Source organism: Polyodon spathula, chromosome 7 (genome assembly GCF_017654505.1).
Source record: "Polyodon spathula isolate WHYD16114869_AA chromosome 7, ASM1765450v1, whole genome shotgun sequence".
NCBI classification, from domain to species: Eukaryota; Metazoa; Chordata; class Actinopteri; order Acipenseriformes; family Polyodontidae; genus Polyodon; species Polyodon spathula.
In genome coordinates, this window is record NC_054540.1 from 11852098 (window position 1) to 11878774 (window position 26677).

At 38.3% G+C, this 26677-nt stretch overlaps 1 protein-coding gene across 1 annotated transcript; it reads left to right on the forward strand.

The window, feature by feature from the left end:
• The first annotated feature begins 2895 nt into the window (after nucleotides 1–2895).
• On the forward strand, nucleotides 2896–26677 carry LOC121318158 (striatin-interacting proteins 2-like). The gene is made up of 21 exons (XM_041254543.1): nucleotides 2896–3016; nucleotides 5975–6044; nucleotides 7381–7455; nucleotides 11086–11220; nucleotides 11376–11496; nucleotides 12441–12509; nucleotides 13521–13627; nucleotides 15264–15391; nucleotides 15837–16016; nucleotides 17134–17366; nucleotides 19730–19795; nucleotides 20777–20840; nucleotides 21550–21621; nucleotides 22038–22112; nucleotides 22436–22533; nucleotides 22978–23104; nucleotides 23558–23658; nucleotides 24175–24241; nucleotides 24513–24617; nucleotides 24772–24976; nucleotides 25137–26677. Exons 1-21 carry the CDS (start codon nucleotides 2909–2911, stop codon nucleotides 25385–25387), a joined length of 2457 nt encoding a protein of 818 aa, XP_041110477.1. The 5' UTR covers nucleotides 2896–2908; the 3' UTR covers nucleotides 25388–26677.

Here is a 26677-nt window from a genome sequence, read left to right on the forward strand (position 1 = left end):
CATCACAGGTGAGCAGAACTCTGGTGAAAATACTACAGCAGAAATACTATAATACATATATAGTATACTGTACTGTATATATGGTGAGAGAAATAGAGGTTACGAACTTTCATCAAACACTCTTGTTACCCCATGAACGAGGAGTCCCCAAATAGGTGTGTTTATAGGATATTTTGTGTTGATAACAAGTGCAATGCAGCAAATTCACCCAGTGCATGTGTTGTGATTTTTGAAATCCATTAAATAGAGTAAGGGATAGAAAAATCTTCCAATAACACTGTACCATGTATTGCTCTGAATTCCCTGACTGCAGTTGCAGTGACCCCAGTAGCCCATCCATTATGCAGGAATAATGTGGGCTTGTAAGAGCTTCCATTAATCGCCACGACCCTTCCATTCACCTGACCTCTGCGACGCACTGCACGGAATAGATGTTTCCCAGCTCCCTTAAGATTGCATTTGAATTTCAGGAGGCTGCTTAGTTTAACAGTTAAGAACAAGCAGATCTTGATCTGGAGTTTAAATTGCAGCTCAGATAACAGATTCCCTGAGTGGCCTTGAGCAGGTCACTTCCGGTCTTTGTGATTGAGTGCCACCAAGCAGCTAAACTTGGTGCAAATGGGATCCCACTGTACAGAACTGATAGGTGAGTGTCGCTTATTATTATTGATATCCATATATACTGTAACTCCTGACTAAAGCGATAACAGTTCATCTCATAAATTAAAAGGGCTGCAACAGCAGAGGAAATACCTCACAATATGTTACTGAGTTAAGTGATACGGGATTGCTTGTATGTAATATTAAGGCTTTAGTCATGTTATCATGTAAAGTGCTTTAGAAAAAAAGATCAGCAATGTAAAGCAATGCACTTTAAGTCCTTCCAGTTATACCAATCAATAATTAATTCTGAAGGTAGTGCACAGAATGCTTCTCATCGGAGAGCACGAGCATTGTGTTTTTACAATGGGTACCTATCTATCCCTTGGATTCATGTTTTGTCTAATGTTTTTCATGTAGACTCCAGTGTTCTTTCCAGATGTTCCAGACAATGGCCATAAGTGAGGGCTGAATGTATTTGTGAGTATAGGTCACACAGAGATCGGATGCTTATCTCCCTGAAGGCAACTTACACTTCAAGACAACATGACATATCAGCCGTGCATGAAACCATAACTCTCTCTCCAATATGGACTGCAAGAATAACACAGGCACAAAGCACTTCATTTGTTATGTCTTTCAGTTGTTCCAGTGTCAGAATAAAATATCAGGCTGCTCTGTGTCTCCTACCCTATTTGGAATCAGCTTGAGTCAGTTATTATTATTATTATTATTATTATTAGTAGTAGTAGTAGTAGTAGTAGTATTACTATTAATATTAATATTTGTATTCAGTTTTATTCCTAGTGGGGTTTATTTATACATGTAAGAGTATAACAGTTTTTAGCTTTAATTTGGATGCATGTTTTTTTCTAATCAACTTTATTAATGTATATATTGTATTTTATGTTGTTGAATTGTTGAAATATTTGTTTTGTTTGTTTGTTTGTTGTTGTTCTGTGGTATGTTGTTTTTTTTTTTTTTTTTTTGTTGTATGTTATGTTGGAATTGTATAATTCACTGGTAAATGGGGGTGAGAGGACAGAGACACACTTAGGACGTCTGTCATTTGTAAAGTTTCTTATATTGTACTGCAAAAATGTATAATTAATTGAATCAATTGAGTCATATTGCAAATCCAGCACTATTGAGTTAGCATGCTCAGCTGTGGCTAGCAGCAGTGTGTTGGTTAAGACCAGATCTAGAGGTAAAAAGAAGCATTTTCAAACATTGCAATGCATAAACAGATTCAGAAATGACATGTTTGGCACCAATACCACAAATCAAAGGTTTAGTGTGTGTTTGAGCGTGGTTAGCCTTGAGACCATTATAGTCCACACAGCAGCTGAAGAGAAGAAACTGCTGCAGTAGAATATCAGCTACAATGCATCTGTATGTCATCTTTGAACAATGGTACGGGAAGTCATGGTTTACAGTGCAAACAACAAAGGACTGCCTCGGGACTCTTAGTTACAGTAGAATAAGTAAACGAAAACCCAGAGAGTCCAAAAATAGAAAGGACTGGCTAACCTTCATTAATAAACCACAATATAAGTCACACCATGTTCTTTGTGTAAACTTGAAAACAGAGTATGTTGAGTGTTCAGTCTTCCAGTTATGAGTAATGTAGTAATTCAGTAAACTGCTACTGTCCTGCATAACATTTTACCATGGCCAATAGGTGCCCCACTGGGGAGACCTAATGCATGAAAGTCTCACACATTTACTGGCTAGTAAGTGCTTTCTACTTCTCAGCAGGCTAGAGATTCTAAGGATGTAGTCATTTAGCAGCAAGGGGTTCCAGTTTAGTGTGAAATGAAACATTCTCGTGGGATCACATTCTTGTGAGATCTTTAAATGCAATCAAAAGTTTAATAAAATATTCTACAAGAAGACTGCTTTAATGGCATTTGTTTCCACTTGTGATAGACCCCCAGCACCGAGATTATTTAGTGCACTGTAGCTTCTCCATCCACAAATGATGACTACAGAGGGATTGGTACACACAAGCAGACTATTTCTTATTTCATTATAGACGTCTATCACAATTCACAACTGCTGCTGCCTGAAGGGATGTGCATAGAAGAAACCCAAGCCAAGCCTCCAGACAATGCCGCCAGTACTTTATTAGACCTAATTGATAATGCAAGCGACCAGTTGCAACCGCGTCTTTTGCAAGCCCTGTCCCACATTAGTCTTGGTCCCACCAATCCCGCCAACAAGGAGGTGTTTCTAGACTGAAGTCCCCAGCTGGCTTCAATGTGACTGTTTCAAGTATCCTAATGCATAGCAGTGACAGGTCGGGCACATGCAAGCTGCCCAAATGGAAGGGTCGAACAATAACAATAACAGCAGTAAACACAAAGTCCTGCCTAAAGTCAAAGAATTCTTCAAGAACCAGCGGAAAGAATCCGAGGTGAGAGGAATTTGTTCTGCGTTCGATTTTATTTCGGCGTGTTGTAAAGCTGTGCAGTGGGTTTGGTGCCGCTGAGTTTCGTTTATCCTGGCTCTTTCCAAAGCATACCTAACCTGAGCCGATATATGACAGTTCGAACTACAGCTAAAAATACATATAGGAGACGTGTGGAAGCGTCAAATGTGATGTGACGGCTGTGTATCTTGAGCTGATTTGTCGTTAGTAGCTAAGTATATTGTTAATACTAAATTGAGAGCCAGTGACTATTTGAAACTAATGATGTGCCCATCCGCAAACAGCTGTTAATAATATTGATGCAAAGTGTAAAAGACTTACAATGTGTTACGAACTATGTCATTTCCTTCTGCATATTCATGGAGAGAGGACAGAAAACCTTTTCAAAGACCCAGCATCTTGATTTTTGCTGCCGTCAAAGTTTATACATAAGTACTGTATATTATATACGTCCAATACCGATCTTCACAAGACGAGTGTAATCGCTTTTATTTTACTGCTTAGGCTATTTGGCCCATATGGTTAGTACAGGGCTTGACATTCCTAAATTAAACTTAATTTAGTTCAAATCCACTTTTCTCTTTTTCTTTAGCAGTGATGTATTTGGTGTTCGTGTACGAGCAGCACAACAGTGAAGTTAAATACGACGGTCTACACTGTAAAGTATGACAGATAAAATGTAGAGACGTCCTATTGGAGTGGAAATAATTTTTATTTATTTATTTATTTATTTTTTTTAAGCACTGTTGAAAAGGAAACATTTGAAAGATTCATTTCCTATTCTGGTGGAGCATAAATTAGTCAAAATTGGAACACTTTGTCCCTCTGGTATTACTTTTCTGGGGCAGAAGAATAAACATGACAAGAACTAGTAAACACCCATGGGTATGCTTTTCAGCTCCCAGTCAGTTAGGACAACTAGATGATGAATTTTAATAATTATGGATTCAGTTAGGTGATGATTAAATATAAATTCTATAATGTATATAATATATTAGACCCTGATGTGTGATTCAGCCATCTGAAATGTCTTTGTATCCCATAGTTTGTATCAGACAGAAATGATGTCACATTGATAGTAACAATACTGTTGTATTATTCTTATTTAAATGTGGAATGTAAGTTGGCCAAGCCACTTGTGAGTAGCCCTGTGACCTCAGTGGATATCGCTTTGTTGCCCACAGTACCCTCTATAATATTCTCTATGCATTGTTTAAAACTCTTATTACTGTCAACACGGGTAACATTTAAACACCCCTGTGTAAACCAAGTCATTCATGTTGTTCTGTGCGGTATATATTGATTCATTAATAAGGCCAAATGTCATACCTGCTTGGTGCTTGTGTATCTGTCCTTTACACAGAAATGTGGGGAATCATTGGCTGATAGATTGTAATTAGTATTTTTTTCACTTCAGCAAATCGCTTTCTTGAGCCTACATATCTCCTGCTTATAGCACAATTTGGTGAAAATGTTTCCTGTCACCAGTAAGCCTTGGATTCCTTTGCATGTGGAATACAGAGCCATGGCAGTCCTTACAAATATCTTCACTGATGTCTGTCATGTTGGCACAGCTAAAATGTCCTGATGTTCTCAGAAACTGCAAATGTGGATTGAATACCATGACAGTTTTAGTAGGGTTTCATGCCAGTTTTGGGACTTTGACATCCTGTAAAATAAGCTTTCATATTGGTACAGTATATTAACTTTGATGACACTCCAGCGCAGAGTGCAAGGCTGCAACAGCCAAAGAAAAAGTACAACTGCACCCGGAGAATGTAATTGCAGCTTACCTTAATGAATGGCATGCATTCAACTGACAGACACTGCCCAGGCAAAATGACCATAGGATGTCAGTTTTTGTTTTCAACTGTAAGAGATCGACATAGTAATCTGCATGATAAATTCAATTGATGGGATTATTTCATTAGCAACAACCCTAAAAGTCCCATTCTGAAGTCCATAAAGCAATATAACACACTTATGTTTTTTTCACATGATTGATGTAGGTCATTGATATTTATTTTTTTATGAATCAGGAAGTATGTTACTTAGGCTATTTATACACTGTCTCTAAAAATCATTCTGGTCTGATTTTCTTTCCAAATAACTGAACTGAGTTATTAGTGTCATTTCTGTTTTTTTTGTGAGGGGGGTTGTTCTTTTGTCCTTCCATGGCCCTAAGATGATTTATGGCCAAAGCTTGTGATTATGATTGTGTTTTCTCCAACACCATCTAGTATTTTTGTCAAATCACTGGACAATTTTGTGCCAACTTGACGTACTCAGAGTGAATGGGGTGACTGTAACACACTTCTAAACGTTGCTGATCAAACAAGACCTCCATTAATCTCCACCACTGGGGAGATAGTGGTGGCAGTTGTACCTGCTTCAGTATGTCACTGAGAATATCAGATACATGGGATATAGGGGTGTGTCTGTTTGTCCGTTCACCCATCCATCCGAACATCACACTTACAGTTTTACCTATATTTGGAGAATCGCTTATCAAATTGTGACTAAGCAATGAATTTCTAATTCATATTCTATACTATCCTGTCACATACTGTTGAACTGCATTACATTTACAGCTGTAGTTAGGAGTGTATATTACTGACATGCTTGTTTATAAATCAAGAAAACCTATTTAGAGAGTTGGTATGGATATGAAATCTTAAACTAATATATTGTAGCTGTTTGTTTTCACTTTGTATCTCTCTGTAGGGAATGTAACAAATGCCACATTTGCATCTAGAGTATTTGATATCTTAAGGGCAAGGGCAGCAGATTAATGGTTACAATTTGGTGTACCTGATGCCCTGGGAGAGCTTTGTGATGCCACAGGGGAACTTTGAGTGCAATCCCATGTTAGCTAATAGAAAGGTAAATAAAAAGCGAATATTAACACTGTTTATGTGAACTGACTAAACCTGTGTGTTTTAGGGTTCTGTGGACTCCCCAAGCCTGGAGTTTGAATATGGAGACACTGACAGCATCACTGCAGAGCTTTCAGGTGAGACAAGACAGATGCCAGGCTTTATTTGGTTTGCTTATTCCTGATGGGCATAAGCAAGGAGCCTTTCTGTGTCCTCTGTGTGAGTGCTCTGTGTTTTCAGCGAACACTGTTCTGCTCAGGCATTTCATGCCAATTACACAAATCCAAAGGCTATTTTTATCCAAGATTTAATTCCATGTGATTTAGTTTTGAAAGGACTTTTGAAAAAAAATGCTAATTAACAGACCTTGAAGCTTGATTTAGTCAGAATACTAAACTAATTATATGGAAAATTAAAACAGTTATAACATTGACCAGTATAAGCAGCTTTCCCAAAAGACCTTTACCAAAGACTAATCTATGTAATGTCTTTGAGATGAAAAAAACAACAACTTTTTAGTGGCTACTTATATTTAGAGCCCTGGTACTCAACAGAAGGCCCAGGGGCCAAATGTGGTCCTCAATCACTTTTAGTGGCCCCACAGCTGGCTCACAATTGGTCATCAGTCATAAAATTACTTAAACAATATGTAATTAGGCTGTTAAATACAAAGAAATACCAACTGTTGCAGTTAGTGAATTAAACCTATTGCTTGGGTCTATGATGCAAGTATTCCATTGAACTTGTTATTTGTGGCTGTCCCTGACACCATAATATATTATGTCCGGCCTGTATTTTATTATTTGACGCCTACAAATTAAACTGAGTATCCTATGTAGAGGGTGAGTGTGTTGCAATAACCAAGAAAGATGCTGATTTCCCAGAGGGTTTCTTCATGCTGATCCGTCTTAATATGTGGTCAGATTACTTCAGGGTCACAGGGGTGGTGACTATTACTTCGGGGTCACAGGGGTGGTGACTGTCCTCTCTCATGAGCAGCTCATGCAGCATTGGCCCAGTGTATTTGTCTCATGTGAGGTTGCTGCTAAATATGTGCAAGACATGCCCTGTGTCCAATAGTCTATACTTAATGTAAACTTCTGCTCTTGCTACAGTAGCAATGCAACAACATTGTGAATAATTTCCATAAAGAGGCACTCAAAGGAACAAAAAAAGGGGTTTTGAGGGAACTTGAGCACTTCTGACAGTAACCTGCCACTTAAAATAAAACTAATGAGAGACTATACAAGCCGCCTTCACACTCTTGCAAACAACTGTCACAGGTAATGCTGGTCCTGGGTTTTCATGTCAGTATTGATAAAGGTACTTTATCTCCAAGTTCAGAATGAAATATTGAATGCAAGCAGCATGTGATTTTACAATATTGATCCAGTATTTAATGCATATGTAGAAGTAGGTCATTTAGTGATTTATACTCCTTTGTATAGCCTTGTTTTTCTCTACTCTTTCCAGAACTTTACAGCTACACCGAAGAACCTGAATTTGCCTTAAACAGAGATTGTTTTGAAGAAGATTTCAGGACGCAAGGTAGCTACGAATTAAAAAATCTAACTGTATTCAGTTGTCTTTTATACATACAGAGGTGACGTTTATTGTTTAGCACTGGTAATAGTGGAGTTTGTTTTATCTGTTCTAACAGATCTGCAAAACCCCCTGCCCTTCACACAGACCTGGGCTTGTTCTGCTCTCTCAACTGTAATTCCAGTGTTGCACAGGTTAGCTTGTTTAGAGTCATTGCCCACTCAATCTGCGAATACATCTCCTAACTACAGCTAAGTAAAGACTAGCCCAGGTGGTCAATAAGTAAAACAAACAAACTGTGATCTATACTAAGAGCACACTAATGCTGCCCTTTAGGAGAGTACAGCTTACCTGTACATTTGAACAGTACAGTTCTGCATGTTTAACAGCGATTATCTTATTGAAACTGGAGCAGGGTAATAAAAGTAAAACAGGACCTTGTAAAATGATAAATGTATAAAAAAATACATAGTATAACTTGAATATTATAAATGCTGTCTATGATTAAAATCAGAAAACAAAGGTATATTAAATTGAAATGTGATCCTTACCAGAGAAAGGCTCCCCAAATTCGTCAGCCAGCTTTTGAAGAGTGGCTTCCTTTAGTTCGACTCTGGGCAACACATTGCCAGAACGTTGCCCTGTTGTTGACCGCATGTGAACGAGGCCGATCACACAAGGCAACACATGGGTGACAGTTGTTGCTGTCAACAAAAATTGCTTGTGTGACCAAGCCTTAAATCTTTCCTTTTTAATCAAATTTGGTGTTTAAGTGCTTGTGTGATGTAGGTCAGTGGTACTGGAGTGTGCTGTAAGACTGAGGAGAGTGTGGTCAGGGGCAGGTTCAATAGTTTTCCTCCTACACATCTTTTCCAGCGACAGCCAGCCATTTGCCTATTGTAATGTACTTTTAATCGCTTACCAGGCTTTTCAGTTTCAACTGCTTTAGTCCTGTCTCAATCAGAGACTTTAGTCCTATCAGCTAATCAAAATGAATAGGAAAACGTCTCTGTTTGAAGCTATTTTGGTGAGTGTTGTAAATCCATTGGCAGTGTTGCAGTTAAAGGACTGGAGAACAGTCTGAATGCTCCATCAGTGGCATCAACAGCCAGGTTCTCTCGCCATGCCCCTTGCCACAATATCATCTTTGTGTCTGTTATGACCCTGAGTCTGTGCCAACAGGATGAAGGATGTCCTGGACAAATATTTAAAAGTAAATAAATATACAATAACATTTAGTTAGTACAGGACATAATTTTTGTATCGGTGTAAAAGCAGCTTACATTGACCAACTTGCTGTATATAAGTATACCACAAAACTAGGGATGTAACAATACACTAATATCACGATACAATACATATTACGATATGCAAGTCGCGATACAGTATGTATGATGCATAGTAAGATCACATGATCACTTCATTAAATGAGTTAGGGAGAGTATGTATTTATGTCAACTATAAAACACACTTGGATTCTTCATTCAAGAACCACTTAGTGAACTACAATGAGCTCTGTTGTGCTTTTGGTCTTGTATCGCGATACAAACAGTACATACCTCTTTACGTTACGGATGCATATCCTTGGCAACGGGGATATTATATTGAAGTAATGGTAGTTTTCAGTGTATTGCAATACAAGCACTGTATACAGCCCTCATGCCACTGCAGGCATGTCTATGATGAGGTCTGTTCTTTTAAAGCAGTTCCTGCTTGTGTGAATCATTTTCTTTGCAGCTGTCTTATTCCATCAAGAGGATGTGTTACTTCAGTGTGCTCCAGTTTTCATTTCCCCAGTGGGGTTTGGCTTTCAGGGCACTTGCCACAGTGCTGTTTGTTCTTACCAAGGGACTTGGCAAGCTCACCTCCAACCTAGAGTCATCTGTAGCAAAGATTGTATCCCCTCGTTGTTCCTCCCAGCGAGGGCTTGCTTTGCAGCTGTGCTTCTTACCAGGATTAAATTAAGCCTGTTTTTAAAGTTTCTGTGCCATGATGCAGTTTTCTCTTAAAGACACAATATGGTTATCCTGATAAGTTGGTATATTTATAAGCCAAAATGATTCCTATGTGTGCAATTGGCATTTTTAATATGTTCTTGAATGACTTTGTTGAGGAAAAATGAAAAAGTTAGGCTCAGACAGTTTGGAGTTTATTTTTTATGAACATGTTCTACAATAATATGCTTAGAAAAGGGGAAACCAACAACAAACATGGATTGATTAGTATAAATATGTGAAAGTAGTTAAAAATATCACCTTAAAAACGGAACAAAAACATTGCATAATTGCCCTGCTTATTTTTTTTTAATACTTTTTAAATTAAATGCATGTATTGCTGAACCAGTTTGTGATTCAGCAAAACTTGTCTTTCTTGAGCTACAATGTGATGACTGAAATAGACTATGATATCATAAACAGCAATATATTTAGATGTCTGCGTTCATTCGCATACCAGGTTGTTGTTTAAAACTGGACTTTGTGGTTCTGGTGTGGTTTCAGAATGAAGGGCAATAACATATATTCTACTTGTCAAAAGCTTTGAGGATAGTTTCCAGTCAAAGGGCCGTAAGGGAAAGGAAACTCTCTGATCTCCTTCCCCTCCTGTGCTCTCTCGGACCTCTCTGAGTCAGGTGCTGGATATAGGCAGGGCTCTTGCAAGATAAACTATAATAAAAACAAAGTTGTTATGGTTCCTGTATATGCTCTTGAAACTGCAATGGGAAAGGCAATACTAGACTACACAATCACTGTGTTAAGATAAAATTATACTGCACAATGTACTTTTTAGATGCCACAAATATATTAATACAAATAAGTGATTTGCAATTCATGCACCAAGTCTGTTACATTATGGCAGTGTATATACAGCTCTTTACGTTCTTCTGTCCAAAATGGGAGGCAGCAACTTCAGTTTACTACATAAAAAATAAGTATCCAGTTTTATCTAAACTATCTAAACACACTTTGTTGGTCCGTATATTTTTCTTGTGCTGAGAAAATTAAGACGCACAGTTTAAACAACCAAACAAATCCATTGTACAGCACATGAACCAATTATAACTGGGGAAAGGAACTGGAACTGGAATGATGGGAAATATTGCGGATGTAAGAATCACCAACACATAATCTACACACTTTAGAAACAGTTGGGGCCCCGAATCAATATCATCTTTGTCTACAGCTGTACTGTGTTTATTGTGTATTTAAAGGGTAATGTGCTGGCTAGTCCACAGCACACATTTGCTGGGAACCTCTGGAGATTGGTCAGGTGACCTGATCTGCCATTGTGTAAGGATACTACTTCAGATAAAATCCTCCTTCATTACTACACTAATCAACAGAGCAGTCTAATTTAATAGGCAAGGATAGAAATAGCACCTAGGGAGCAATCTGAGGTCTTAATATAAAATATTTGAGTCAGCTTCTCAACATGAAAAGCATACAATACAGTTACTGGTTTACTGTAAATGTACTATAGCATGCTGTATTAGATTTTGAAATGATCTGAAGGTGGCAATATTTAGATCCCCTGCTGTTCCAGTAATTAAAACAGGCGCATTGCTTTACAGTTGAGATTGTGCTGCAACACAAGTTGTTAATTTGATTGTCTCTAATTGTTTCTTTTGTCTTCTCACAGTAAAAGACAAGAGATGGATAGAACTGGACATTCCAGATCAGAAGGCGTACGTGATGAGGCTGCTGGATGCACTGGAGGTTACTAATAGAGATAAAAGGCTGAAGGTGTCAAGGGCCATTCTCTATCTAGTACAAGGTATAACGGCTGAGAACGCCACTCGCTCCCTTTGGCGTTGAGTCACAAAGCCAGCACATACTGCAATGCCACAGCTTCTCTGCACGAAACATGCAGGCAACAAGCAAGCCAAATATATTTGAACCTCTAGCATGAATTGTGCGCTGTGCCCCCAGGTGTGTTTGGTGAGTGCGATTGTGAACTGGACGTGCTCTATTGGTCTCGTCAGAACACCTTCCTTCTCTATGAAATGGGGATCTTCACTGCCCTCTTAGAGCTGCTCAGCATGGAAATAGAGTAGGTGGCTGTTTGTTTATTCATGCCTTTTTTCATGCATTTATATAACGCAGCTGTAAATCTATTGTATGTTTAACTCAATAAAGTTTCTACTGTAAAATGTTTACCATTTAGACTGCCGTATAGATTTTCAGTAGTAAAGTTGCACTCGCTTAGTACTTCTAGTATTTATATTGTGCTTTTGCATATTTTTTAAAAGCTCTTGTTTAGGTGCCTTAAAAGAAAAAATAGATAACTCCTCAAAAAGCAACCAGTTGTGTGATGCACTGTATAATACACAATTTGGAACTTTGCTGTTCGAATTTATCGCTTCAATTTGTGATTTTACTGAAAAGCACTGAAAAAAGGACTACATATATGAAGGAATTTCCAGTATTTTACATGCTGCTGTAAGCAGCTGGATCTTTAAAGTTTAAGGGCTTGGTCTTAAGGCCAGGTTTCTGTTCTACATGGTGCCACTGAGAACACGTTCAAGTTTCAGAACCTTTACCTTGGTAGTGAGCCACAGCAGTTTTCCAGCAGTATCACTTTAATTGGCCAGAATGATTATTGCACCCAAAAGTGACATATAGTGTGGTATTATTAAAAACTTTGTAATTACAGCATGGTGCATTAGGCACTGCTTGGGCTGATTTGAAGCACTTCCATAGTGTTGAGAAAGAGCCTGGATAACAAGTATTTTGGTGGTCCCTGCAGGTTTTTAATGAGAAGGTTGTAAGTGCTACTTTGGTTTCAGCTGTGAAATTGCATCTCAATCTATCTGTCTCTACTGAGTAATTAAAAGATGTGGAAGAAAGAGATTTAATTGCATGTCTTCCCAGCAGCATTACTAGGCAGCAATGACACATCACAAGATGTTTCTGGGCATCATCAAATGCACACAATATATTTTTACATAGTGCCAATGAGTAGTGCTAATCTGCTATTTATTATTGTTTTTTCAGTAATAACCAGGCTTGCAGCAGTGCAGTGAGGAAGCCAGCTATTTCTCTAGCAGACAGCACAGAGCTCAGGTAAGGATTGCACCTGCACGGTGGTGAACCCGCTCAGGTGAGGGACCCATCTCTTTTGTATTGACAATTTCCAGAGGGTTCCCGTTGGCTCATCTTGTAAAAGTACTGCCGCTTTGAGTTCTGGGTGAGCCATGTGACTGTAGTTCAGATCCCACACACCAACTTGTCGATATTGGCTGGGGGGGCCATCATCATTGATAATTTAAAAAAAAAAACATCCAACTTTGTTTATCCCATGAATTTTCTTCAAACCCCCCCCCTTTTTTCTCAACTAAAAGTGAATTGAATTGGCTGCTTTTGTTATATGCTTTTAGCAGGCAATTATTGACAAAACCTCAGACTCTTCTTCAACAGAGTTTAGCAGGTAAACTGGCAACAAATGTGAACGCTTTAGTAATATAGAAGGCTACTGTCTAGCTTGACTGTACAGAATGCCACTTAAAAACAAAGAATACCAATGCTTTCCAGCTAGCACTTTCATAGCGAGATTCATTACATTGTGAAGATCACATTGTCAGTATGCCTCTCTTTATTAAGGAAAGAAGGACCAAGCTGGGGTTTTTTTGGGACTGAGTGGGGGTGTTGGGGGTGGAATGTCATTCTCTGGGAACTTTTTGTTTTACTTTACGTCCAACTCATTTAAAAAAAAAAAAAAAAAAAATCTTTCACCCATGCTTCTGTACTTTTAATTTATGTATTTCTAAACCATTTACTAATGTGAGTGTAAAGTTGTCTTTTAAGTACTGGAATTTGTGGTTCTAATTGCATTTCTAAATACTGTCCATTTAAAAAAAAAAAACACACACACACACACACAGCCACAAATGAACAGGGCTCATTTTTTAAATGTAGAAATACAGTGTGGAAAGCGTTCACATATTTGTTATTGCAATACAGGCCCAGGACCTAGAGACATGAGTTCAAAATGTTTCCTCTCTTACACACTGATGGTGAGATAGAGCTGCTGTTTCTCTGAATACCTAGTACTGATGTCTGATTTTTACATTGCAGAGTCCTCTTGAGCAGCATGTACCTCATGGTGGAAACCATTCGCCTGGAGACTGAAGATGAGAAGACAGAGTGGCAGTCTGTCAGAGAGACCTTCAGAACAGAACTGAGTGAGTGCGTGCCTGTGTGCGTGTGTGTGTGCGCGCGCTGCAATACGCAGTAGTAACAATGTATAGATGGGTGAGATTTCTCTAACACTTGCTGGAACTTTCCACCTAGCCCCAGATTACATACTGCGCTCTGACCGGACGCTGCCCTTCCTTAGCATTTCATCACAATAATTTCAATATGTCTCAAGATGGTGGCACTCTGCATGGCCCATTGATTATGAATATGATGATTATTGTAATTGCAAGAAGTAAAGGTCAAATTTGTGGCAGAAGGCTTAGCAGGCTTTGTTCAGACCTAAAAACATCACATTACACGTTTACCTCAAAGAAAAGTTAAACACAAGCTCTGCTATTTGTGCCTGATCACAGTAGTTTATACTGTGATCGGACTTGTAACCATCAAAACTTTTCGAAGCCATCTGATATCCTCTGTAAGGGGTTTAGACTGTGAGACTGACAAAGACAAATATTTGATTGACAGCACACAGCTATTGAAACCGGTCTTCGGTGCCCTGCAGAGTGTTCTCAAATTCATTCACAAGCTCCTTCTTCTGAAAAACCAACAGTCATAACAGTTATCAGTTGTCATCAAGGCTGTTTCTTATATGCCCAGCTGCAGCAAAAGACAGCAACAGGGAAGTGTTTATGTATTTGTACCTACATAATTAAATATCCCATAATTGGAATAGTTTTATAACTCGTGGTTGCACAATAAAATCATGTGCAAAAAAATTATATTTATAATCTTAACATGGTTGGTATAGCTAAAATGCAAAAAAGTGAAAATATTTAAAGTGAAGATGGTGTTGGATTAAAAACACGCACAGGCAACACAATAGTGATCATGTGAGCAGGTAGAGTGAAATAGATGAATTGTCTTGTTTAAAACAAGAAGGAAATATGCCTGGATCATGATTAATAACACCACAGATACTTTTCATATAATTGTCAGGGACTTTCAAGTCTATGTGAGTAGCATTTGCATAATTATCACATATGTTAAAATCGTTTTGCCTATATCCTAGAGCAGTCTTTCTCAATAACCAGTCCATGAAAGCGTCCTTGGGATTTTTTGGTTTTCAAAAAGAGCATTTGTTTTTTTTCTGCTTATTTTGTACTGGGATAAAAAAAAAAAGTAAAAAAAGCCCCATAAGGGTTGTTTTGCCGTGGTTCTTGTTATAAAGTGGTCCAGCAGGATCTCTTGTATAACAAGAACACTGAGCCAGTCCCTGTTTGCAGAAGGTTGAATAACAGTGTCCTAGAGAACAGCTTATCACAATTTGCTCAAGCTTGATAACGGCCTTCTTTATTATTGAGTGCATCATAATCTTGGGGGAGATATCTGCCCGTGGTGATATTTTTTAATGTTACTGAAAACCTATAAATGTATAGCCTTGGAATGGGACATATGTCATCGACAGATTTGTTTGACCTAAACTTTGCCAAGTTCAAAATTAAAATGACTACACTTACCGTGGTGCTATGTACTTTAAAAGACAATGGCTTCCCTTATAAAATGGTCATTTTGCAGTATAACATTGATAACCATGGTGTTGAAAATGCTTTGCCATGCTTGTGTGACACATTTCTCGGTCTGTACTGCTAGGTCCAATAAAACTTCTTTCCACCCTCCCAGGTACCCAGGTGTACAATGGAGAACCTTTTGCTCTGCTTCTCTTTACAATGGTTACCAAGTTCTGCAGCATGAACTCTCCTCACTTCCCCATTAAGAAGGTCCTTCTCCTCCTCTGGAAGACATTGCTGGTGAGAAACTCTTACTGATAAAAATTCACATTTTCCAGCAGTCTGATATAACACAATCCCAACAGTGCTTTCTCTGTGTCTATGGGTTGATACATATTGGTACATATTGGTTGATGCCTGATCACTAGACATCACTGTTATTTAACTAAAAAGGGATATATGGAGGAACCTAACCATCTGTCTCCTCTCTATTATAAAAATACGGATTGCATTAATGGCTCCATGGACTTGGTCCTTTTCAAATGCATGTTAGGCCGCAGTATCTTATTAGGTAGGCAGTTTGAAAATGTATGTCTGTTGCGCGGGGTGGGGGGTGAGAGAACTCCTGTCTAATGCAGCCAAGCAAAGTAAAATCCTAAACCACTCAAACAAAAGCAACAACTGACCCAATATCATAGAGCCACTGGGCAGTGTAAGCTTTGAAGTGGTTTGTGTATTTTTTCAGTTTACTCTCGGTGGCTTTGAGGACCTGCAAGCCAAGAAGGTAAAGACCCGGGAGGCGCTGTGCCTGCCTCCCCTCCCTGAGAACAGTATCAAGGTAGTGCGGAGCATGAGGGCAGCCTCCCCTCCGGCCTCCGCCATGGAGCTCTTCGAGCAGCAAAGACGGGGGCGCAGCAGCCGCAGGGTGAGAGAGCCGTGCCCTGGATTCTGAGTCAATGTCGACTGCTTTCTTCAAGTTATTCCACATTTGTTTTGGGTAAAACTGTTCCTCGGGTTGTTAATAAGTATCTCCCTTTTGTTAGTGCAGAATTTACTTTATGCTAAATGCATGTTTACTGGGCCTAAGAGAAACGTGTTTTTTTTTTTTTTTTAAGAAATCAGAAATGGACTCAAATACTTTTCTTTGGACTCAACTTAAAAGCTAAAAGAATATGTATTATAAAATAATTGAAGGATTTTTGATCGTGGAGTGTGGCTTCCAAGCTTTTCAACAGGAATTCTGCACTGTAATAACTGTAGGTCTGGCTTAACAGGAGTTAAACAAGGAACATTACACCACAAGCGACAGCAGTTTTAATGAGAGCCCTTCTTGAGAGGAGCATACAAAACATTAGGCATATCCTCAATGTAACAAAGACACTGGAAACAATGCAGTCTTGCCTTATGCCTGTCAGAAAAAGGAATGCATACTTGTGGAAGCTTGTGACAGGCCGCTGCTTATTCAAGATGCAATGACTTGTACTGATAAAAGAACAGTTGGTTCTGGGATTCAGGCTGGAAAGAGCAGATTGCTTTAAATTACCTTAAATACAGGTTTTTCTGTGATTTTATTTTTTTTTATTATCCTCAGTATTTGTTTTCGTGTATAGAATACATGTCCAAAGCGCCTTTACATGTTTAATTAGTCTTTTAAAGCTTGCATCTGACTGGCTGCCAGTGCTGCTTTTCACATGTTTATTGAAAGGTAATGTTTTATACGCCAACTTAGGGATGATCATTCTAAGTTTTGTTAAAAGGCGCAGATTTAGGGATGAGATTGTTAAAATGATCACAGTTCCACCGTCGACAAACCGTTTTTTTTTTTGTTTTATTTTCAACTGGGTGGTTTTTAGAGGGCAGTGTGAAAAATGTGTCTGCTTGGCCCAGTTTCCTTTTACTGGGGTCTAAATCATTATGCATCTTTTTCATAAGCCTAACACAGAAGAGCACAAGAGGTTTACAGGTCATCCTGTTGTGCATATAATTAGATACATTGTCACCACTGGGATTTAAGAGGGTGTTTAATGATGTCCACATTGCAGCCCTTGGTGAAACAGGACAGCCTGGACAGCTATAATGAGCGCGACCCATTCAAGAACGACGAAGCGCGGGATGATGAGGAGGACAACGACGATGCAGACAGCGGGATTGAGGGTGAGGTGGGTCATCTGGACAGAGACGTCATCATCCAGCCCCCTCCCCCTCCCCCTCCCCTCAGACCTCCCTCAGAGAGAGTGTCCTTGCCCAGAGGGCTGCCTTGGGCAACCAAAGTCAGGTAAGAGTTGAAGAACAGCAGCCAGGCTGTACCACCATGGAGAAAGATATTGTCAAAAAAGCGAAGCTTGGTTTAGCCTGGTGAGTAAATGGATGGGGAACCTCCATGGTAAATCATATACTGCAGAAGGCAGCATTGGTAAGGATCAATCTTCTCTCTGGGCCAATCATTGACCCAGTTCTTTCAATGAGACGTTAAACCAAGGTCCTGTCTACTCTGTGGACATTAAAGATCCCATTGACCTTTTTCAAAGAGCATGGGTGTTTCAATACAATACTTCCAATACAGGTCAATAGAATTTTGCTCCCCACTGGTTGAAGGCTACACAATCCCTGTATTCAAAGGCAGGACACAGAAACGCAATGTTGCATCTCACACTCCAATACCTTCTGGCAATAACTTCATTAGTGTTGGGGTAAAACAGACTTTTGAAACATTAACTGCATTACTGTAAATACTGTCATGTTAACTGATGGGGTGTGCATTAACTACAGCATTATGTTTCAATTGTAATGTTACTTTGAACTACTGTCCAAAAACTTGGTCTTATAATGAAAACAAAAACAATTATTTATATTTGCTTTATTGACCACAAACAATATGGCTGTGAAGCAAACAAACACAAAACTAGCCTTTATAATGTACAGCCTCTTGACTGTGTTTAATATTTCAGTTTATAAAAAAATATACAGATACATAGACAGAAAAATTGTGCAAAAGAGATGCTCAAAGCTCTAATATATTTTGCATGAAAATGAGCTAACTTCATTTGACTTATCTGCAGTGTGTGTGTGTGTGTGTGTGTGTGTGTGTGTGTGTGTATATGTATGTATGTGTGTAATATATATATATATATATATAAATAAATAACCCCCCCCCCCCCCCCCCAGGGGGAGTCATGCAAAAATTCTGGTTCTTCCTTGAGTCACTGCACAATATGCAAAATTATTTAACCCAAGCTTTGTATAAAATGCCAGAAAGTTGAACCTAAAAAACATTGCCTGTGCTAATCCATTTAATTATTTTTTTTGACTGCTAGGAAAGTCATTATAACTGTAAAAATACCGATTTATTAATTGAACGAGATATGTTTGGGACTAAAATAACTCCTCTTATTGAAACCATCTAAACTGTGTGTTGCTTTTATCATATAGATGCTAATGATTGTACTGCTATACATGGTGCTAGTAGAATTGTATTTTATTAAAGACCAAGTAGCTTCAAATAATACACAGGCTCTTGCTTCTATAGAGTCTGATCTAGCTCAGGGGAAATACTGATGGCAGGCAGAAGCAGCTCCTGACATTAACACTGTCTTGGAGTAGTTGCAATTAGAAACATTATAAATACTGTCAGTGAATCAATTAGAAGGTACTTAAGGCTGCCAGACACTAAACCAGATGTGATTTCCTTGCAGGGCAATATGTCACTTTTGCTACGAAATGATCTTACTGTAAACATAACTAGTATATTTTGATACACTGTATTTTATATAGCCACTGGTATGTTTCCTCTGTAATATAAAAATAGCTGAATAACCTGTGTAAGTTACAACGGTATTTTTGTGGAACATGATTTATGTGTCTGTTTCATATTCAACCACTGATGTGAAGAAACAAATATATAGAAAATATTTCATATTCATGTACACAAGAATCATCACTGTTACAAACATTCTCATATACTGTTCTCGACGTCTATGATAATATATATATATATTATATACGTGTGTGTGTGTGTGTGTGTGTGTGTGTGTGTGTGTGTGTGTGTGTGTATGTATATATATATATATATATATATATATATATATATATATATATATATATATATATATATATATATATATATATAAGAATAAAAGAAAGTAAATGGATAAATAGACTGAACACAATTATGCCAGCGGGACTCAACAGAAAAGAATGAACTAATTAATTCCAATAAATATATAAAAGTTAAAAATAATTAAATAAACAAAATTAATTCAAAAGTTGTGCATGCTGATGCGCTGGGGAGACCATATCCTCAGAGCCAGCATTACATGATAATATAAATATAAGTTTATATAAAATAATGTTAATTAGAATTAATATAGATTTAAAGATATAAGTAAAAGTGATGTCACATATAGAACATCATTACATCATGTAAGAATAAATCATGAATTTGAATATAAACGATAAGAAGTAGTTGTCATGCCGTCAAACACCTATAAAATACCTCCAGTGTTTTGATTCAAACACAGGCTCCCTTGAGAAAGATATGTACAACATATCGAAATGTTGGGCAGCTGGCTGTTTGAGCTAATATATATGAATATATGAATGAGGGTTGCTGCTGTTAATATGTGCTCTTTTTTAAAACAGAGAAAAGGATATTGAACACTTTTTGGAAACAAGCAGAAACAAATTCATTGGCTTCACCCTGGGAAAGTAAGTTTTGCAGGATTGCATTTATTTTTCACCAGAGGAAATGTGTTTTCTATATAGATTAATTGTACCATTGCAATTGAGAGTTACATTGGGTGTGTTTTGAATAGTCACAATAAAGTCACAGTGTTTATGTCTGTGATCGGTAGCCATTTCATCAGTTTGTTGTCACCATCCACAACACTTTCTCAGCTTCCATGCTGGCAGTTGCATTGTGATGGGCTAGTTGAGTTTGTAGGTGCAGTTAATGAGATCCATTGAATATGTATGTATTGAGTTAAAGCATTGCCCCTGAGTAGTAATACAAAATAAAAAGCATCTAGTTAATGTGAAATAAAACGATTGACACGTGGGAAAGAGAAAAATCCATTCTTTTTTATTCTACCTTTCAGGGTCCGTTGATAGCTTCCCTGTACTGTGCAATACTGCAGCGTCCCATATTTCTCCATAGATCTACTGCTGTTTGAGAATGTCCTTTGTTTTCCAAAAATGCAGCCCATTGCTTGCGTGTACATGCTTGGAAGTTTTGCTGCCAAGTTGCCTGTCGGTACTTCCCCTGCTTGGTGCACACTGAGCACCAGCACATTAGCATGCTCCAGTGGATCACACTGCGGCTGGTGGCTGTCTGCTCTGTAGCTGCAGCACTGAGACAAGACACTAAACCCTGGTACCTGTGTTTCCTTTGAACAGGATCATGCTTTCCCACCACTGGACAGGCTGCTGCCTAGCCTACCTTTAATCTACTATGAGTAAATTCATTCTACGCTTGATCCAAACAATATTTTTTTACAGAAAAGAATAGTGGTCTGGTCTTTGCTCACTTACTGCAAGTTACACACAAGCTTTTATTCCCTTGTACTTTAATGCTGCATGCATGATTAGACTGCCTGTGAAGAGACTGCCCTTCTTTGTGGTGTTTCCACTGTCAGTTACCTATGTGTAAGTAGGTTTTGAGTATACAAGGGTGTGTTTTTTTTCCTGCAGTGATATTGACACCCTGGTGGGGTTGCCGAGACCCATCCATGAAAGTGTGAAAACGCTCAAACAGGTATGTGAGAGAACTCTGAACTAAAATGTGTTCCATGCTAAAAGCAATATGACTTGGCATTGAACAAACAGGAACACATTGGACTCACTGAATTTCCAGACCTGGTGGCAGTGGTTATGTGATGGTCCACATTATTGCACTGTGATGATAATGATGAACTGTACAGTTTATTTGCTGGCAGCAGCTGTGCTGAAGTTCAAAGTGCTTCTGTAATGTCTTAACAGTCCTGTAAAGAACTCCTTTAGCTGCACAAGACTGTTGGATCACATGTGATCGTGAACTGTAGACCAATACTGGATATGCTACTTCACTATTGTTGTTGCATTATGGTCGTCGGTTCTTTTTAAAATCGGGTTTTCTGCTTTGGTTTTAGTCGTGATACTGGAACTGAAATATCAGAAATGTGGTGTCAGTTGGTGTTGAGCTGCTTTTTAAAAGTTATTTTACACCTCTAATAAGAATAAACAGCAAATTAAGAGTGCTTCCAAACCCCTTAATGATCTGCTCGAGTTTTCTAGTTTAGAAACTTTTTATTAGGTTTCTGAAAAAACATGTTTCAATTTTAAAGTAAAGAAATTGAAAACGGGTTTCCATTGCCCTAATCCTCAGAATAGTAATGCTGGTTTACAGGAAACAGAAAAACGAGAGGATTTAATGATGATTACTCAATGTTAACATAAGCCAATCTTCATGTTTTTCTTGTTACCAGCACAAGTACATCTCCATTGCAGAGGTCCAGATCAAGAAAGAGGATGAATTACAGCAGTGTCCAATGACCTTGGTCAGTATGAGCAGTAATGGGGGGTAAAGTTTAAAATCTATTCCTGTTTTTGGCATTTACTGTTGTCTGGAGTGAATAATTAGAGAATGGAGATTTCACTTCATTGTGAACCTCTTCATTGTGGGATCAGAAGATTGTTTTACTCTTGTAATATATCAACGATAACAGATGTATAGTATAGGGCCACAAAACATTTTTTTTTTCCTTGTCAACAAAATAGGACACTAGCAGCAGAGAAGACTCTCTTCTCATGGCACCAGCCTACTAGCTCTAGAATTATTCCGTTATGCCCTCAACCCCCATGCCACATACTGCAATAGGCTAGAAAGAGCTTTGGGTTACTGCAGTCTGTGCTGTGCCAGTGTACTGGAGAGAACTTAGATTCATAGATGTAAACAATGATGTTGATTTGACAGGGAGAAGAAGAGGTAGAAGAGAGCCCAATTGAAATTCTTTACCAGGGAATGTTATCCAACCTGTCTCAGTATGTGGTGAGTGCAATGGGAGTGTGGATAATGCCTGGGACAGACTCCCATCTTTGGACAACCTAATGCTACCTGAAGTAGTGTTACTGCTTATTGGGGTTTGTGAAATAAAGCAATTGTGATTTAAAAATATAATCTGCACCATATAATTTTTGTAAAGCTCAGTTAAACAAGTTGTGATGAGAGTTTAGTGTCTGTGTGATTTAATTTAAAGAAAACAAAGATTAGTAGGTCATTATGCAAAGTGTGCCATGTCTCCAGATAGAGGCGTGATGTGAACTTTTATTATGCCTGTGTGAATATTCAAAACATTGTTTCTATTTCTGCAGATTGCCCTGTTGAAACTTCTGCTTGCTGCAGCCCCTACCTCAAAGGCCAAGACAGACTCTATCAACATCCTGGCTGATGTGTTACCTGAAGAAATGCCGTAAGGGTTTGGCACTGCTTTAAGGGAACAACATTTAAATCTCAAATATAAATTAATTCTAAACATAATCTTAGGTTTATGTATTTCTTTCAATACAATTACCAGTATGAAATTGTACATATTCTGACAACATACAAGTGCATTGCTATGTAATCAGTTCCAGTGATACAGCTGCAGGGAGAATCTCTTAATTTGTCTCGGAGGATTACTCTGCTTACCATTCCTCTAGGCTAGTTTTCTTACTCTTGGTATAGTTCTCGCAAATAAATTGCCATGTTTGTATATATGTATATGTAATTGTGTATATATATATATATATATATATATATATATATATATATATATATATATATATATATAATTTGAAGGTTGTTGAGATGATGTATTGTCAAGGCAATCATGTTTTCCAATTGAGCACTGTGTCATTTTCTCTATGGGAACTAGCATCACCGTCCTGCAAAGCATGAAGCTGGGAATTGATGTGAACAGGCATAAGGAAATTATTGTCAAGGCCATATCTGGGCTCCTCCTGCTGCTGCTAAAGCACTTTAAACTCAACCATATCTACCAGGTGAGAACCCAGGCCCTGGCTATGTATCTCTATTGCTGCTTCACTGGCTTTCATCCTGTACTGGAAAAATACAATGCACCATGGGAAAGTATGGGGCCAAATTTCAAAGACCAGTGCAAACATTTGATTAAAAGGGAATACAAAAAATGAATTTGTATTTTGTAATATTACCATATTATTGGTGATAACAATAAAGAAAAGCCAGTGGGTGTTTTATGGCAAAAATAAAGAATATCTGTATTTACTGAAGCAATACTGGTCCCTTAGCAAATGGCCTGATGAGGCACTTCTATCTAACCAAAAGAAAACTGAAAAGGCATGACGCTGACGTTATTTAATACAATTCAAGGGGACCTTGTTTCATAATGTCGTAGTGGTATATTTTTATTAGCAAGATACTTAAACGTTTGCACTTTTCATTAGCGTGTTCCTGTTTTTCTTTATTTGTTACAGTTTGAATATGTCTCCCAGCACTTGGTGTTTGCCAACTGTATACCTTTAATACTGAAGTTTTTCAACCAGAACATCATGTCTTACATCAGTGCCAAAAACAGGTATTGTGAAACTGCAAAGCACTAAAATAGCTTGGAGTGCAGTATCAGTAATATCAGCATTAATCTAGATTTCTACAGAGAAATCAATATGCAAAGTAGTTGAAAAGCAGAACACATATAAGAGTGTAGTAGTCACACACTCATCATGCATATTTCAGTCTGGTGCATACTATACCCGTATGTGTATTTGTTTTCTTTTCTTATTAAATGTACTCAGAGATGTCATTTCTACAGACATGTGGCAGTAATTAGAATTGTTGTAGTTTCTGCTGTTAAAGTGGCCATCGTGCCTGGGGTGATTGTAGATAAGCTTGTATGAGCTGAGCATCCAGTTGTGATGGGTACTGTTAAGGACATGCATTAGAAAGTGTCTTTGGGAACCGTTTTGCTTGTGCAGTTGTTACTGTAAGGTACTAGATGGTATCCACATGTAGACCGTACACCAGCCTTATCTTCTTTGCAGGAAGAGTTATGTGACGTACATTTCCACCCCATTTGATTTGACCCTTTTTCTAGTGTCTGTGTTCTGGATTTCCCACATTGTGTCGTTCATGAGCTGCCTGAGTTAACTGCTGAAAGCCTGGTAAGAAACTTAACCACTCCAGGTATTACATTTCAGTTTTCTTGAAACCAGAAACCATATATATATGGTACAATATATTCTTTTTTTTTTTTTTTTTTGAATTGTTAAAATTGTATGGAATTGACAAAAGAAAAACACACCATACAGGTTTTGTAGTTTCAATATTTTTATGAAATATGAATGATATATAAAGCACAACAATAAATCTGTTTAGTGTTTCACGCAAGGCACTGCTGTTACTGTGAAGCTGAATCTCTCCTTATGTTGGTAGGAAGCTGGAGCCAACAACCAGTTCTGCTGGCGGAACCTCTTCTCTTGCATCAACCTGCTGCGGATTCTAAACAAGCTAACTAAATGGAAACATTCAAGGACAATGGTAAGAGTGCAAGAAATATCACACTGTGGAGCAGGACTACCACAAAGGAAGGAGGCATGAAGTGACAGCCCTCTTGTAAAACAAAGGAGGATTGCAAGGGAAACCAAGTCTCTGAAATGCTCTGTCCTTGGTTTTATTTTAATTTTAATCACAGATGCTGGTGGTATTTAAATCCGCTCCAATCCTGAAACGTTCCCTGAAGGTAAAGCAGGCGATGATGCAGCTGTATGTTTTGAAACTGTTGAAAATCCAGACCAAATACCTTGGGCGTCAGTGGAGAAAGAGCAACACGAAAACCATGTCTGCCATCTATCAGAAAGTACGCCATCGCCTCAATGATGACTGGGCATATGGAAATGGTAAGACAGCATTTCTAGGTAAAAGGCGGTCACAGTTTGAATAGGTTACAAATATGCAAGGTTTCAATGCTTTGGTAGTAGCTTCAAATGTCTTTTTTTTTTGTTATCTTTTAATTTAATTATTTTTCCAGTTAAAATATTCCTGTCTGGCTGTTTGCAGATATTGATGCCCGTCCCTGGGATTTCCAAGCTGAGGAGTGTGCGCTGAGAGAGAGCATTGAAAAGTTCAACAGCCGCAGATACGACAAGAACCAGAACACAGACTTCACCCCGGTCGATAACTGTTTGCAGAGTGTGCTGGGACAGAGAATGGAGCTCCCGGAGGACTTCCATTTCAGCTATGAAATGTGGTTGGAGAGGGAAGTTTTCTCACAGCCAATCCAATGGGAAGAGCTCCTGCATACAGAATAAGCATGGAGGATCTTTATTCCAAAGTTCAACTTTTGTATGCCTTTGTTTTTTGTGAGAACTATACAATTTACAAAACTGGTACCCAAAGCAGCTACTGGTTTGGCTAATTTAAGGACCCCAAAGAGGGTAAATCCAGCCCATGATAGTGGCATGTCTCACTTTAAATTAGTCTGCCTTGGTGTGCCTTTGACACACAGTTTTATAGTATATTAAAAAATATTACCATTGTTCCTTGAAACAGGTCTGTTTTGAACTAGTATAACTGAAACCATAAGTGTTCATGTCATATTGAGTTAAAGTATTTTTCTTACTCTTTTGATGATGTTAACAATCACTCCGAGTTCTGTGGCTCCTTTATTGAATTAATAAGGGAATATTTTGGAGAGCTTTCTCCAGATAGAAGAGAATCATTATTTGTGTTGGTGCAGTAACAGATGTTGTTTCCACAGTAAATACCTGACAAATGAACAACTCACTGCTTTTCAGCAAGACTGTGAAGAAGATTTGCAATAATTAATAAGGTGTTGAGTGGACTTTAAAATGGTTTCATGGCACAAAGTTGGACATGCGCCACTGCACTTAAATAGAGTTTCATATTGATATTACGTGATTCAATGATCATTTCACTTCACTTCTGGCAGGTCAAAGCTGATTTGTTGACCACAGAGTCTGAACTCCCTTTAGTTTGTATGTGAGGTACACAAAATTATCTTTTGTAGTCCTTGGAAGGGACTTGCTGGGTTTCAGAGCTGTAACAGGTCTAAAAAAAGGGTGGTTACATCGTCTTTCATTTCAATTCCCAGTATCAGTGTTGCAGTTTCCTTAATTGTATTTGGTGCCAGTATCAAACTGCTTACTCATTAGCAAAACTGAAGGCTATTTCATTACACAAGAAAGCATCAGAAATGATGATAGGCCATCACAATCAGCCTTTGATAGCTGCAGTATTTGCATTGGTGGTGCACTGAGTGACAACAGGGTTCAGTTACCATGAGGAACCTGCATTAAGTGCCTGGGTTCGGTATATCAGGCTGTAAGGTATTACATATCCTTACTGTCTGGACTCAAAGTAAGAGCTCTGTGCTCCATTTTAACCACTGCTAGCCACACTTTCATGGCAGTTTCGGTAAATAAAATAAGTGTGTGTGTGGACACTTGGGAGGGCTGGTGGTTGTGCCTATAAACAAGCTGTAATCTTGAGAGCAATCTCTTGAACATGTAACAGGTCTTGGTGATATTATCTGATAACTGTTTATCCAAGCAGGGATTCACAAACTGGTGCCCCCCCCC